Here is a 15,194-nt window from a genome sequence, read left to right on the forward strand (position 1 = left end):
TTTTCCGTCGCTAAGGAGCCTGAACTTCTTCAAAAATCAAGCCTCGTCTACGTGACCTGTCCTGTGAGCCTCATCCGCTGGCCGATGGTTTCGCGAAGATTGTCCGGCCGTTTGCCATTATAAAATGAACAACTCTGGTGGCCGGTCGTGCCTTAGGCACAATGATTCATACAACGCTACTCGTATCAGCCCTCGGAATATCTTCAGCGTTGGCTCAGAGCCCAGTGCGTGTTCTTATTGAACGTTGCATAACCTAAGTTGAAGCTGATGATAGGTCTGGGGGCAATGTGGAGGGCAAAACTGGACTGGTGCTACCAGTGCGTTGTTCACTGGTTGCGTCAAGAATTCCTCTCAGTACTTTCTCCAGCTTGCGTAGCAGGTAGCGCTTGTGTATACCAGTGTGTTCACTTGCTGGTTTTCTTCAATCCGTGCTCAGTGACTCTTTTTAAAGAAACCCTTACTACTCTCAGGTGGGGACGGTCGCAGTGACGGTGCAATACTTAGTTTTCACATTAGTGTCTGCCCTCCGATCAAGTGACGACCACCGTAATCAGCAGCACAACGGTGCCGCCCTCTAGTTCTCGATCAACAAGTACAACTACTTCCCGCACTTCGTCAGCCTCTGCCCCAGCGCAAACGGGCTTCGTCAAGACCTCTGGGACGCGTTTTACTTTGAATGGCTCGAAATTTACCGTTGTTGGGTATGTGGCATCGGTCTACCTCAAAACAAAATTAAACGGTTCAGCTCAAATGCTTACTGGCCTGGCCTTCTGGGATACAGCACGGCCGATATTAACAAGGCTTTCACGGATATTGCAAATAGTGGTGCAACCACCGTGAGGTACACTTTATTTTTTTAGTCACAATCTTCAAGCTTGAAAATGCTTTTTGTAGAACTTGGTAAAATCTGTCTATTCTACCGTGACTTGTGCTTGTGTTCATGACAAAACAGGGGATTCAATGAGGCCACGTCCCCCAATGGTGTTTATTTCCATCTCTGGAACGGAGCTACCGCTACAGTCAATACTGGTGCAAATGGTCTCCAAGTCCTCGGTCTGTTTATTTGCACACACTCAATACTGCTTTGACGGGTGACTTGCAGACACTGTCATCGCTTCGGCCAAGGCTCACGGAATAAGACTCATCATTGCTCTGTGAGTTCGCTGTTGTGATTAACTTTCTCGTTGCTGAGTCAAATCTACAGCACGAACAATTGGTGAGTCGAGAATTCAGATCCAGTTCAAGAAAGCTCTGAACTTTGTTCGAGGTCTGATTTCGGTGGGATGGATACATATACTGCCCAAATTCTCGGTTCTGGTCAACCACACGATGCATTCTACACGAACTCTGCGGTCATTGTTCGTATATTAGTTACTCTCCTTGCGCTGCCTGAGCTTCCGCAGTCTTCTTTCAAGACCTATGTGCAAGCTATCGTCTCTCGCTATGTCAACGAGCCCACAATTATGGTATGAGGTTTTATGTTCAGCCTCTTCACAACTAAATGAACCACCACAGGCTTGGGAGCTTGGTGAGCACGTCCAATTTTTTTCCAGGAAGGGTCGTATTCATTCAACAACAGCCAACGAACCAAGGTGTGGAGGCAGCAACACGTAAGTGACCCCAACTGCCATTCATCATTTCGCTACAACAGCTACTCTAGACAAGCTTCTTCCAGCTGCACACCCACGACGATCACTACTTGGGCCTCTAACATATCTGCATACATCAAGTCGATTGATTCAAACCATCTCGTTGCTCTTGGGGACGAAGGATTCTTCAATCAACCCAACAACTCTGACTGGAACTATCGGTGGGTCCAGAAATAGTGCAAAAAACATGGTTGAATGAACCGTGACAGTGGAACAATGGGAGTTGATTTTGCCGCCAACATGAAGATTAGCACGCTTGATTTCGGTACCTTTCACGTACGTTGGGAAACATAGCGAAGCTCTTTGACTGAGGACATATTACAGCTTTACCCCATTCCATGGGGCGAATCCAATTATGGGCCATGGGGCCAGCAATGGATTATTGACCACGCAACGGTCATGAACTCCACCAACAAACCCGTCATCATCGAAGAATTTGGCGTCACGTCCAGCTCAACACGCAATGCTACTTATGCTTCTTGGTACTCAACGATTCTCAGCTCTGGGCTCACAGGAGACTTGCTTTGGTCAGTATCCGTCTTATCCGGGTAAACTCCACTAACAAGCAAGGCAGGCAAGCTGGCTCACAGCTCACCAACAGCGCGTCGCCCGATGATGGTTATGCGATTTATCCAACAGATCCCGTCTATGCATTGTTGCAGCAACACGCCGCTCAACTCAAAGCTCGGGCCTAAACTCGTTCGAGGTTAGGCTGGTTAGGATTCTCGCTTTCATGATCAGTTCAAAATCCCAAAACTTGTAAATTCTTGACTACGACTTCTTTCCAATCTGTCTTGGCCTTCTCTGTCCGTTCGTGACCACGAATCGCAACCTCCAAACAGGCACGAAGATATTCACGAACATCACTGAGTGCGTTACCCTCGACCCCCAAGACTGTATCACGGTCTATCGTTTGTGCCCATATGGCTGCAACTTCGGGCGCCCGCCTTTCTAAACGTGTTTGGAACTCTGTCGGCCATGTGTCGACAATAAGTTTTGCTATGGGGTTATCTGGATAAAAGCCATGGTGCCTCAGAAACCCTGTGCAGTTGTCGATGATAGATGAGCGCGAAGAAAATGCCGCTCCAATACCGGCGAATTCCCAGTCGATTACGGCTTTGATCGTTCCATCTGCGTCGACTAAGATGTTGTCAAAGTGCAAGTCTCGGTGAGCGATACGTGGGCGGAGCCTAGGAGAATCGCGAAGGCTTTGCACCCATGATGCCTCAGCTGAGTCAAGAATGTTGATTAAAGCCTGAAGAGGGTCGAGAATGGTCGAGAGGAACTGGACAGAGGGATGTATTGAGATGATATGGTGGTAAGTTTTCAGGAAGGCGGATATATACTCGGGCCAGGACGTGTAAAACCCGCCTGGATTGAGGGACAGGAAGGTTTCAAGTTGTAGATTATAGGGCGGGGCATAGAAATATCGTTCTATATCCGGTCTTGTTGGCTAAGAGTGAGAAAAAAGAGTGTGGTATGACGGGTTGCTCACATTTGCCACATTGTCTCCTCCAAGACGGGCGCTGGCTGACTGTTCAGCGCAAGGCTCCCGTATACGCGAGGAACGTCGACAGCAGAAAGTTCAAGAAATATTTCAACCAGTTGATCAAGAATCTTATCTAGTTGTCGTGAAGAAAAAGTTGACCAGACCTCTGAGAGGCAGGGATGTTGGATTCCTAGCGGGACATCAGTCCTATCCACAACCGAGCTCAGCGTAGGACTGACTTTCCACACAATCGTACTCGTATCCAAGAGAGTTATTGAGATCCGAGGAGAAGAACACCACTTGCGGCACAGGGATTTTTGAGTTTTGCAGTAATTGCAGAAAAGCGATCTCATTTTCGGTTTTGAGCTTAACGATTGTTTTTCTAACCCGGCTTAGTCAGTACCATTATCGGCTTTTCAACTACCTGGAAACCCGTAAAACCAAGCTTCTGCCAGACCACGGATGTCCTTCCAAGTGAGGCAACGACACAAAGTACACTTTGTGAAACGATCCTTGTTTCTCTGGACAGCTGATGTGCACCGGTTGAAGTCCAAGCTTGGATTTGAATAGGTTTCCAATCGTTTCATCCGTCAGAATATTAGCTTTCGCGAAAGCTTCATCGTCTGGATGCAGCATCGCCATTTTGTCGAGGAGAGGTGTCCTGTGACCCTTGTGACAAGTGACGGGTCCTGTGACTTTGTGACGAACGCGCTCAACGCGTTTCTTTCATTGAAAGCAGCCTCCATGCCACAATACGCAAAAGAACGGGACCCAGAGCAGGACTCGACCGAGCAGGAGACTGATATTGGGTTTATCCCCTTTTTCGACCGTTTGCCTAAAAAGTCCCCAGAGACGGGCACACTCCGTCTCTTTCACCGTCCGGTCGACGACTATTACCAGTGCTACGGCGACGATGCACTATATGTCGCCACAAATGTATTTCGCACTCAATCCGTAATCAAGTATCTGGGGCGGGGTGGGAAAGGTGTTGGACTACCCTGCGTTTCTCTAAAAGCGACTGTTGCTCTCACAACATTGCGAGAAGCTCTCACGAGTAAACAGCTCAGAGTAGAGATATGGACGCCCGAGTCTGGCCAAAAGAAACTTGTTAAGTTTCGTTTGGACAAAGAGGTGCGCTTACCTTGTCACCTACTGTTTCTTGCTCAACATATGGAAGGCGTCACCAGGAAATTTGCAGGCCGTCGAGGAACTCCTGTTCGGAGCTGGCTCTGATCTACTCACGCCACCAGTTGTAATGGCAATCAAGTTGGCTACGTCTGCAGCATCGAAAACGACAGCCCTCGGAGTCGCTTTCGCGGACCCGACCCTTCGTGAACTCGGCGTCGCAGATTTCGTAGACAACGATTTGTTTTCAAATCTTGAGGTTCAAGTTAATCTCAATGCCGAAAGTTTGAGCTCATTGCTTTTTCTAGTCCCTCATCATACAACTTTCCATAAAAGAAGCAATCATTCCTACTGGGACCAAAACTGGAACAACCGACCGTGACCTCGAACTCAACAAGCTCAAGGCTGTCCTCGACAGATGTGGTGTCGTCGTGACAGAGAAAAAGCCCAGCGAATTCAATCCTAAAAATATTGCTGATGATCTGCCCAAACTTCTCTCCGTAAAAGCCTTAGAGGCACTGGGCGCTTCCACTTCAGCGGACGTGGCTATGGTCATACGTACGTTCGCCTCCCACAACATGTTCGAAATCCGAAATTTTCATATAGCCCAACTGGCACTCCCTAATGCGCCAGCTTCTTTGGCTGCTCTAATCACTTATTTGGGCCTTCTGAGTGACCCTTCTAACCATGGTCGTTGCACTCTTCGCACTCACGACCTTGATCAATATATGAAACTCGACGCGAGTGCTCTTCGTGCTCTCAATCTCGTTGAGGCGCCAGGTGTCACGGTGCGTGTCTCGTCGCTTGGTAGACCCAATTTGCTTACAATTAATTAAGAGAGCCACACGAAACACGACGCTTCTAGGATTGTTAAACAAGTGCAAAACGGCTCAAGGCACACGGCTTCTGGGCACTTGGCTTAAGCAGCCTCTTACAAACTTGCACGAGATCCGTGCGTAATGTCTCTTGATTATGGTTTGATACTCAGGGCGATTGATCGCAGAAAAAAGACAGAACTTGGTGGAAATATTCGTGGAAGATACCAACACAAGGCGAGCATTGCAGGTTCGTCCGTGCCCCTTCTGTCTCAATCATGTGTGTTGAGTGCCGCGAATAGGATGAGAACATGAAAGTCTTTCCGGACTTGCGCCGTTTAAGTAAGCGACTACAGAAGGGTATCGCTACTCTCGAGGATGTGGTTCGGGTGTACCAGGTGGTCGTTCTTGTTCGTGTGGTTCTCATGTGTGTCATGTGCCAACTGAGGATCTTGCAGCTTCCTACTCTCATCGAGACCCTCGAGAACACGAGAGTAGATGAAGAACAAAATACTGGACTGATCGAAGAAATCTACTTAACCCACTTGCGGGTATGACATGAAGTATACTCTGCTTGTTGACAAACCCTTGGCCAGAATTATAGCGCGAATCTCTCCAAATATGCCGAAATGGTGGAACACACCGTGGATTTGGAAGCCACTGATCAGCACAACTATATCATCAAACCAGAATACAAACCGAGTTTGTTGGAGCTTGCCGATTCAGTAAGAGAAGCACGTGATGGGTTGGATGGGGTGCACAAAAAGGAAGCCCGCGAATTAGATCTTGACATGGACAAAAAGTTGCACCTCGAACACAACCCGACATACGGGTATTGTTTCCGGGTGACGAAACCCGTGAGTTTATCTTTGTCCCGGCTTCGCCGCACCACAACATATACACAGGAATGGAAAAAAATTGAAGATAGCAAAGGTTCCGACTACATCAGCCTAGGGTCAACTAAAAGCGGCTGCTTTTTTACAACGAAGAAGTTGAAGCAGTTTGCGGCTGATTATCGCGATTATACGGAAAAGTATGAGAGAGAGCAGCGGAAACTAGTCGAGGAGATCGTGGATATCGCAAGTGCGCTGATTCTACTGCCACCAACCGGTTAACAGCTTACGAACATAACAGAGACTTATACGACCGTGCTCGAAACGCTCGACAATGTCATAGCTCATTTGGACGTAATTCTGAGCTTTGCTCATGTCGCAGTCAACGCGACGGATGCCTACGTGAAACCGAAGGTTACTCCTCGAGGTACCGGTGATCTTGTACTTAGAGATGCTCGTCATCCTTGTCTGGAAGCGCAAGACGACATCAACTTCATCCCAAATGACGTTGAAATGGTCAAGAGTACGTTCTTGCCGCTGAGACTGTCATTTGACTGAGTGTGCCGCAGATAAAAGCGAATTCCAGATCATCAGTAAATTCCTAAACCTATATCAGACATGGCTCTCATTCTCGACAGCGGGCCCAAACATGGGCGGGAAATCCACATATATCAGACAGGTGGGTTGCAATTTTATCGCAATAGCGGTCAAGGAATTGACTACACCTGAGATTGGAGTTATTGCGCTTATGGCACAAACAGGCTGCTTCGTGCCTTGCTCTGAGGCACGAATACCTATCTTTGACTCCGTCTTATGTCGCGTTGGCGCAGGCGACAGTCAGCTCAAAGGTGTTTCTACATTCATGGCCGAGATGCTAGAAACAGCATCAATTCTCAGGGTTAGTACTTGCTCGTAAGGCTGGACCGCGGTTGAATGTTTGCAGTCTGCAACTAAGGATTCTTTGATCATTATTGATGAACTTGGACGAGGTCTCTTCAAATCGTCACTCTGGCCTTCAGAAAATTGAAAGAATTGTAGGAACTTCGACATACGACGGTTTTGGCCTAGCCTGGGCTATATCTGAGTGCGTGGTCAGATGCGGAAGTTAGAGTTAACCTCGACGAACATCCAGACACATCGCATCCGAAATCCACGCATTCTGTCTTTTTGCCACACATTTTCACGAGTTGACTGCGCTCGACCAACAAATCCCGCATGTGAAGAATCTCCATGTTGTGGCTCATGTCGACGATATCGAAGCCGGCGAACAAAACATCATTCTGCTTTACAAAGTCGAACCTGGTCAGTGACGCCGAAATCTTTCTCTGCTTGGTTTGACAAATATCAGGCATCTCCGACCAAAGCTTTGGAATTCACGTCGCAAAGCTGGCAAACTTCCCAGAGAATGTAATCAAGGTGCCTAAGCTTTATCGCTGCGCCGTCAAGCGATTGCTTATAGTGCTGTTTTATAGCTCGCTCGTCAAAAAGCTGATCAACTGGAAGACTTCGGAGGAGGTTTGGCTTTATCAAACACACACTTTTGTCTGTCGACATGACCTTTGACAGAAAAGCACCACGATACTGGCTTCTCGCAAGATGTTACGGAGGAAGGGATCCAAATACTAGAGGACTTGTTCACCGCCTGGTCGGCAGACAGCTCAGACACTGATGGGGATGATATTCTTATGGGGGATGACTCCCCAGAGGCACAGCTGGAACAACTAAAACGCCACATCACCAAGTTTCAGCCCAAAATTGAGGCCAATCCTTGGTTGTCCGCTGTTCTGGAGTCCTTGTTATAAACGCATGCACTGGTCCCATCAACTATTACATAATTGACCTGCGGGTAATTTGTATACTTTCTGGTTGTAAATAATTTACTCTGTATCTTGTTTTTTCGAACAAAACTCAGTCAGTGTTCACTTGAACCCAATGGAACACGCAGTATACTACTACACCCAAAACAAGAAGTACTAGAAACAAGTTGATGCTATGTTACTGATATAAGGCTTTAGGAATAATATAGGAAGTCCACTGAGAGACGAATAATTGCTTGTTATTCCTCCACCTCTTTCTCCATCTTCTTTTTCATGGCACTCACTAGATAGGGTAATGGGTGAGATGCAAGATCTAATGGAGATGAACGCTGACCATCGCGAGAGATTTGGCCTGATGCCATCCAACCCGAAGGAAATGAGCTAACGATCTAAGAGGGAGGTTGCTTAAAAGGGAACGATAAGCTTTGGTGGCCAACTTACGCGTTGATAAAGAGTTTTCCGAAGGCCCTGTTCGCTGACTTGGAGAACAGACCCTTCCAGTCCACTATCCGCACATCAGGTTAACCAGCCCATGAAATAATGAGCAACGCACTTTTTCTCGTTCTCTATTCGACAAAGCTCGTTGCTGAGCTGGACAAGCTGCCACACTATTGACTTCATCTCGTCGGTCATGCGGTATCGTTTCGGTGGCGGGCCTTGCGCTGTGCCAGGTTTTCCCGTCCCTGGATTATCTTCCTTCGCCGCATCCTGGTCTTCGGTCGTGTGGGGGGAGCCACCTTCCGGGTTTTCTGAGTCAGCTTTGACTTGAGCAGCTTTCTCCTTCTGCTTTTCTTCTGCGAACGATTATTATCAGATGACAAATTAACGACCACGGGCACGAACCATAGGAAGCTACATTCTTCTCCCACTCTTCTTGCGCCTTCGAGAACCCTTCAGTCGCAAGTCGCGCGAGGTCGGCTAACAGCTCCTCCTGCTTTGCGTGCAGGAGGTCTGAGTGGTCTTTGAACACCGTCCGTTTGATAAGCTTGGTCATAGTAAACCGATTGTAGGGAAATATAGTCGGCATAAGATTGAAGAATTGCTCATTATACTCGTCCAGTTGAATGGCCTGAAGCGCGAGATCATTCAACATCGGTTTGAGGTTTGGTGGAAACTTGGATTTGGTCTCCCAAGACTCAGCAGCTATAGCGACCTTGAGCTTAGCGATGCTGGCCTGTAGTTCTGGGTGGAAGTTCTCCTGTAACAGTATCAGACAATTGTTGATCCATACAACTAGCCTCACTATATCCACGGGTTTACGCTTCTTTGGTCCGTCTGTTGTCCCGTTAGCCGCACGTTTACGCTTCTTGCCGACTTCGGTCTCATCTTCTTCGCCGTTCGCTGAAGCGGAGGCCTTCCATTTACCTTTGGCTGGATTGGCCCCGTTCGGTGCGCGGTCGTCTTCATCCTCAAGTGGAATAGGAGATTCCTTGGTTCCCAGTCCCTTCAAGAGCGGCGCCGCTGAGGATGACGGAGCGGATTTGGCAGATGCTTTCTTCACTCCAGACACTGGTTTAGACGACGAAGCCACTGGGAAATTGAGCGACAGTGCTGCTGCCGGCTTCTTCTTCCCTTTGGCAGTTGTGGCTGGAGCTTTCTTGGGAGCCTTGTCTCGTACAAGGGCGACTTCTCCGCTGCTCACGTAGAAGCCGGTCTGTTTCGTCTGCGCAATATATGTCCGCTCGTCGATCGCCAGCTCGGAGTCGTCGATGAAGGGGTCATTCACATCGTAATATTCCGTAGCCGCCTTGGACTTTTTCTTCTTCTTCTTTTTTGGCTTCGCTTTCTGTGGAAAAAGTTAGCACGAGAATTAAGCAAGGAGAGGAATCGTACATCTTCCATGTTCACATCCCCGTCCACGTCCTTCTTATCCTCTTGCTCGCTCTCCCCTTCACTGCTGTCATCGGCATACTTTTTCTCCACCATGAGCGCGTCCCATTCGATGCCTTCGCTGTGAGCCTTCTTGCGAACATCAATTTCGTAGTTGTCGGGTCCACCCAGCTGAATTTCCAGCCGTATAGTTTGCATGGGTGGTGGGGCGACTGGCGGCGGTGGCACAGGAGGAACATGGTGCGATTTAGGCTTCTTGTGGATTGGTTTGGCGGGTGAAGTTGGAGGGGCAGAAAGTGGTGATGTCGGGAGTGGTACGGCATCGACCGTGGGAGCTGGCGGGAGGTCGACGAGCATAGGAATTTGGATAGTATTATTGTTCACGGCGGGTTCTTGTTCTGCTTCTGTTTTGACATTGTCTGGCTGGACAATTGAAGCTGCACGGACTAAATCCTTGTCAACGTCGTCTTCAGACGCGTCGGAGGAGTTTTCTGTGTCAGAAGGGTCGCTTTCGGGCTCTTCTGGAGCTGGAGAGCCTTCGTGTTCCTCCTCTTGTTCAGCAGTTTCGTCGTCATTTGTTGTTGTTGGAATATCCTCGCCGTTGTCAGCGTCGTTGCTGACCGAGTCCTCGTCAGCATCACCAATAACGCTCTTGGAGGGGCTTCCGTAAATGTCAAGGTCGTCGAGGACGCTGCGGGAGGGAGAGGAAGCTACACGGCTCACGTGCGAAGAGGGGGCTGGCGACAAACTGGGTGGTCGGTCGTTTGGAGGTTCCACCATCTCGACATCAGAGTCTACGACGGACATTTCTGAAGGTTAGAGAAGAGAGGGTAGTTAAAAGGAGGAGAGGAAGAATTGTGAAGGGTTGCCGCAGTCGCACCAACAGGGACGAGAGAGGTTTTCCACCGACGACGGTGAATACGACGTGTGAGGTGGCCGTTTCAGAACTCTTCCGTTCGTTTGGTGCGATTTCCCAGGCATCTCAGGGTGGAATCAGCATACGTAATCCGCGAATTGATGGGTTGTTGTCGCATCTTCCATGCACACAAACAAACGGTTCTGGTATCTACGAGAACAGTTTGTTTACAGAAGTGTTGCCGTCCTGGTTCTTCTTCAGGACCTTGGCTACCGCAAACTCAAAGTCCTCCTGCGTAACATGTTGTCGTCTTTCTCGCAAAGCGTACATTCCTGTCATGGCTTGAGACTCTGATTTCAGACTATTTGTAAAAAAAAACTGACCTGCTTCAGTGCAAATACCACGGACTTCAGCACCAGAACATTGCCCCATTTTCTCTGCCAGAGCTCTCAAATTGATTCCACGTTGCAGAGACATCTACCCGAAATGAGTCCGGAAGAGAGGGTCAGCCAAATATGCATACCTTCCGCGAATGGATGCGCAGAATAGCAACACGGGCTTCAGGACCTGGCGGTGGGAATTCAATTTTACGATCTATCCGACCAGGCCGCAGGAGAGCAGAGTCGAGAATATCTAGAATAGTGTCAAACTTTCAAGCGGCAGAATAACATCTTCGAAACTGACCTATTCGATTTGTGGCCATGATGACCTTGATGTTCTTTGTCGGCTCGAACCCGTCAAGTTGATTTAACAACTCCAACATTGTCCGTTGTACTTCCGAGTCTCCACCACCGCTTCCACTCTCCCCGCGCGAGCTTCCAATCGAGTCGATTTCGTCCATGAAGATGATACTCGGTGCATGTTCACGGGCCATAACGAACAGCTCGCGCACCATGCGACTTCCCTCACCGATGTATTTTTGCACCAGCTCGCTGCCACTGACACGAATGAATTTGCAGTCGGTATGATGGGCAACCGCACGCGCAAGAAGAGTCTTTCCCGTTCCAGGTGGTCCATAGAGTAGGACTCCTTTCGGTTGCGCGATACCGAGCGCCTCGAATAGTTCTGGGTGCTTCACGGGCAGCTCAATAACCTCCTTGATCTCTTTGATTTGTTTGTCGAGTCCGCCAACCATCTCGTATGTGCTATCCGGCACTTTCTCCACCATCATCAAGGAAACTAGAGGATCTACCTTGTTAGGCAGGATTTTGTGAATTTGATACGAGTCTGAGCGCAAGGCAATACGGAGGGTAGGTGTTAATGAGTTGACGTCGATTTCGGAGTCGATATCAACGACTACAACGTACTTGTAAGAGACAACACGCCGCATTTAGGTAAACGGTACGCACTATATTTGCCCTCGGGCTGCACTTTGACGAGAACTTTGGTCTTGCCCATAACCTTGACCACTTCACCAACATAGCTGCCAGGTTCATGTAAAAGTTGGAGTTCCTCCCTGAGTAGCCGTACTGAGCGGAAGTCAGCTTGTTATTCCTTGAGTCGTATTGTTTGTTACTCACCGCGTGCATTCAAAGCATTCCTTTGCGCTTCGAGCCGCCTGAGATTCTGAGTCTTCTCGTTTATCGTGATCTCCGCCGCTTCAATCTTTGCCTGGTAGTACGATTTGATACCGCCAGGCGCGGTTGGGACCTTGGGTACAGCGACAGGCATAGTCGTGGTCGGTGGGCAAAGGATGAAGTGAGCGTACGCGTCGTCACGGTCACGCGTTACCTTACCTTTTCGAAACTCAAGCGATGGGTCGCAATAATGTATGGCTGGCTCTACATCTCTGTCCTTGTCCTTGTAAAACAACCATCAGAAACGGGGCGGTAGGCGCGGTGGAAAGAAACGCGATGACACTTTCCGGAGCGAGCCGATCGTGAACAAGGAAGACATGACCAACGACCGTTTTGTGGCATACTACAAGGCGCAAAACATCATATCAGAGGGAGAAGAATGGGAGGAATTCATGGATAAACTCAGAACGCCTCTCCCGACAACATTCCGCGTTGCAGGAAGTAGATTGTAAGTGTCTTCGTATACTATCAGAAAACAACACTAACAGGTTGTCTATCCAGAACAGCACAATCCCTCAATGCATCAATTAGAGACTTACATGTCCCTAATCTAAAAAATGTAGTCTTCGAGGACCAGGCTGTCTCACCACCGGTACAGATCCCTTGGTACGATATGTGGCGACAGATTACCTGTACCGTTACTGACTCGATGAAGGTATCCTGATGGTCTAGCTTGGCAGTTCAACGTTCCCAAGAAGGTGCTTCGGAAATCGCCAGAGTTCAAAGGGTTTCACTCGTTCTTAGTTTTTGAAACGGAAGTGGTATGTTGCCTTGGGGTTGTTTCCTTACCTTACGCAAATGATTAGGGAAATGTTTCGCGACAAGAAGCTGTCAGTATGCTGCCCCCACTCTTCTTGGATGTGGAGCCGCATCACAAGGTTATACATTGGACATGATCTCCTCTTGATCCTCAACACAACTCAGGTTATCGATATGTGTGCCGCCCCAGGGTCCAAAGTCAAGCTTGTTCTTAGTTCTCCCGCCATGGCTAAGACCTCCAGACAGACTGCCCAACTCCTCGAGGCCCTACACTCCCAAGACACGCTTACATCAACCTCAATCCCCTCTGGAATGCTCATCGCAAATGATAATGACCACAAGCGCACCCATCTGCTTATTCACCAATCCGCCCGCTTGCCCAGTCCGGCTCTCATGGTCACAAACCTCGATGCATCCATATACCCACACATGAAGGTTCCATCACGAAGACATCCAAATAAGCTTGAACCCCTGTTGTTCGACCGCATTTTATGTGATGTACCATGTAGCGGAGACGGCACACTTCGCAAAAATGTTGGAATTTGGAAGACATGGCAGCCTATGGACGGTAATGGGCTTCACAGGTACCTCGAACCCTCATGTTCAAGCGGTGCTAATTAGGCTCAGCCTACAGATTCGCATACTTCAACGAGCAATGAAAATGCTCGCTCCAGAAGGTCGCATTGTATACTCTACTTGCTCTCTCAATCCAGTTGAGAATGAAGCCGTTATAGTAGCGGCCTTACAGTCCAATCCAGGTAGTTCTCAACCCCATTGTTGACCTCCTTTTGACAACTTGAAAGAGTTCCATCTTGTCGATGTTTCTGCACGCTTCCCCGATCTCAAGCGCTCTCCTGGAGTAACATCATGGCGAACGACCGACAAATCGCTTAACATCTACGAAACTCACGAGAAGTTCTTGGAATTAACCCAGGAAACTCACGCGTTCAAGGCGAAATTGACACGCAGCCATTTCCCACCAGATGATGTAGAACAATATAATCTTCCTCGATGGTCCGTGTTCAATCAACATGAGAGCCTCTGACTGAAGTTCGAGGTGCAGTCTCCGGATATACCCTCATTTACAAGACACTGGCGGGTTTTTCGTTGCCATTTTGGAGCGGAAACAGGTGGCTACTGCACCCAGGTTAGTGAATCGTAGTTTAGCGATCACTAATCCATACTGTACAGTGAAAAGAAACGCGAGGCGCCTGATGAAGTGGCCGAAAGTCCTGAAAACAAAAAGCCTCGACTGGATGAAGCCATAAAGGAGGAGCCAATGGACGATTTCGCTGTAGGTACCGCAACTGAAGAAAATTCTATCAAGACAGAGGAGTTAGTTGATGATATAAAAATCGAGGAGGACGTCAAAAAAGAGGCAAATTTGGCGGAGACCAAGGTCGTGATGGAGAAGTCCAAGAAACAAGGCGATGCAGGCTCTTTCAAAGAAAACCCATACACTTTCCTGAAACCTGGCGATCCAACGGTCGCAACCTGCCTGTAAAGCGTCAACGTTTTTACTTTCGCGCTACTGATCATTTCTTTCCAGCGAACGCCTCTGCATTAACTCGGACTTCCCATCCTCAAATATCTTGGTCCGGAATCCCGAGGGAGAAGCTGCAAGAGCACTCTATATTGCCAACGACCTCGTGAAATCTGTTGTGACTAACAATGACTACGTGCGGATCCGGCTTACCTTCGCGGGCACCAAAATTTTCGTCAAGCAAGAAGCTGGACGCGGGCTCGAGGCTCAATTCCGTGTATTGGGTGAAGCCGTACCGCTGGTCCTCCCATATGTCGATCGTGCCGGTATCATCGACGGCGATTTTGATGTCCTAAGGGCGTTAGTTGCTGGCCACTATCCTTTGTGCGAGACATTCCATGAGCCATTCAAGTCAGCCTCCATTGCCGCAAGTTTGTATTAATCTCATCTTCCGAGAACATGTCACTGACTGGACGTTTGTTAGGGTCAGGGGGGCATATTGTGAGGTTCCCTCAAGGAAATGGCGAGGATGCAACGTTCGTATTCGCTTATCTTGGCTACAAATTGCTGACTCTCATTAGTTTATCGCATGACCTTTACCTTCCCATTTGGAAGTCCAATGCCTCACTCACCTTAATGATCGACAAAAAAGCCAAAAGGTAAGGCTTGAGACGTTTTTTTCCGCGTCTCACTCGTTCTCTGCAGTGCTTTGAGCATGCGTGTGTTCAACAAGGACATCACCACGCCAGCGAAACAAACCTTGGCAAAAGATGCTGTTGTTGTGCAGGCAGAAACTGTTGAGCAAGAGGAGGAGGAGGATGACATCGTAGACGCAGACATGGTTGATGCCTAGATTGTCTAAAAATGTATTTTTCATGTCTAATTGCGTCCAGACGATCCAGGTTTCGTTTTCCTTTCATGTTTTGGCCACCAAGTTGCTGTGACTGATGCGCTCATGTGA

General features: G+C 48.5%; 6 protein-coding genes across 6 annotated transcripts; 3 read left to right on the top strand and 3 right to left on the bottom strand.

Moving 5' to 3' along the window:
- Positions 1–124: 124 nt before the first annotated feature.
- MIND_01215700 (Mannan endo-1,4-beta-mannosidase F) lies at positions 125–2,344 on the top strand (the record flags this gene model as incomplete). The annotated part of the gene is made up of 16 exons (XM_037368663.1): positions 125–224; positions 275–398; positions 452–470; positions 517–701; positions 746–841; positions 895–900; positions 953–1,053; positions 1,103–1,154; positions 1,205–1,216; positions 1,268–1,466; positions 1,516–1,528; positions 1,580–1,610; positions 1,661–1,810; positions 1,859–1,925; positions 1,974–2,176; positions 2,224–2,344. The coding sequence occupies 16 exons, from the start codon at positions 125–127 to the stop codon at positions 2,342–2,344; spliced, it is 1,479 nt and encodes a 492-aa protein (XP_037214631.1).
- A 47-nt stretch (positions 2,345–2,391) lies between these two features.
- MIND_01215800 (APH domain-containing protein) lies at positions 2,392–3,780 on the bottom strand (the record flags this gene model as incomplete). The annotated part of the gene is made up of 4 exons (XM_037368664.1): positions 2,392–3,094; positions 3,145–3,328; positions 3,378–3,520; positions 3,563–3,780. The coding sequence occupies 4 exons, from the start codon at positions 3,778–3,780 to the stop codon at positions 2,392–2,394; spliced, it is 1,248 nt and encodes a 415-aa protein (XP_037214632.1).
- A 102-nt stretch (positions 3,781–3,882) lies between these two features.
- Positions 3,883–7,713, top strand: MIND_01215900 (DNA mismatch repair protein 2; the record flags this gene model as incomplete). Its single annotated transcript, XM_037368665.1, has 20 exons — positions 3,883–4,269; positions 4,316–4,522; positions 4,572–4,821; positions 4,870–5,051; positions 5,101–5,215; positions 5,267–5,328; positions 5,381–5,488; positions 5,537–5,629; positions 5,675–5,935; positions 5,984–6,161; positions 6,213–6,434; positions 6,481–6,504; positions 6,550–6,590; positions 6,642–6,809; positions 6,855–6,900; positions 6,950–6,995; positions 7,044–7,213; positions 7,260–7,327; positions 7,384–7,426; positions 7,478–7,713. The coding sequence occupies 20 exons, from the start codon at positions 3,883–3,885 to the stop codon at positions 7,711–7,713; spliced, it is 2,907 nt and encodes a 968-aa protein (XP_037214633.1).
- Positions 7,714–7,967: 254 nt separating this feature from the next.
- On the bottom strand, positions 7,968–10,365 carry MIND_01216000 (uncharacterized protein; the record flags this gene model as incomplete). The annotated part of the gene is made up of 6 exons (XM_037368666.1): positions 7,968–8,117; positions 8,170–8,233; positions 8,282–8,522; positions 8,572–8,926; positions 8,972–9,514; positions 9,562–10,365. 6 exons carry the CDS (start codon positions 10,363–10,365, stop codon positions 7,968–7,970), a joined length of 2,157 nt encoding a protein of 718 aa, XP_037214634.1.
- A 259-nt stretch (positions 10,366–10,624) lies between these two features.
- Positions 10,625–12,085, bottom strand: MIND_01216100 (AAA domain-containing protein; the record flags this gene model as incomplete). Its single annotated transcript, XM_037368667.1, has 6 exons — positions 10,625–10,746; positions 10,798–10,891; positions 10,938–11,047; positions 11,099–11,710; positions 11,764–11,883; positions 11,935–12,085. 6 exons carry the CDS (start codon positions 12,083–12,085, stop codon positions 10,625–10,627), a joined length of 1,209 nt encoding a protein of 402 aa, XP_037214635.1.
- Positions 12,086–12,156: 71 nt separating this feature from the next.
- MIND_01216200 (tRNA (Cytosine-5-)-methyltransferase) lies at positions 12,157–15,086 on the top strand (the record flags this gene model as incomplete). Its single annotated transcript, XM_037368668.1, has 14 exons — positions 12,157–12,183; positions 12,234–12,439; positions 12,493–12,597; positions 12,647–12,752; positions 12,798–12,869; positions 12,916–13,334; positions 13,378–13,508; positions 13,554–13,764; positions 13,814–13,897; positions 13,942–14,250; positions 14,300–14,664; positions 14,718–14,769; positions 14,815–14,892; positions 14,939–15,086. The coding sequence occupies exons 1-14, from the start codon at positions 12,169–12,171 to the stop codon at positions 15,084–15,086; spliced, it is 2,301 nt and encodes a 766-aa protein (XP_037214636.1). The 5' UTR covers positions 12,157–12,168.
- Positions 15,087–15,194: the final 108 nt, after the last annotated feature.

Source organism: Mycena indigotica (genome assembly GCF_014461135.1).
Source record: "Mycena indigotica strain 171206Taipei chromosome Unknown Mind.scaff0012, whole genome shotgun sequence".
Lineage (NCBI taxonomy): Eukaryota > Fungi > Basidiomycota > Agaricomycetes > Agaricales > Mycenaceae > Mycena > Mycena indigotica.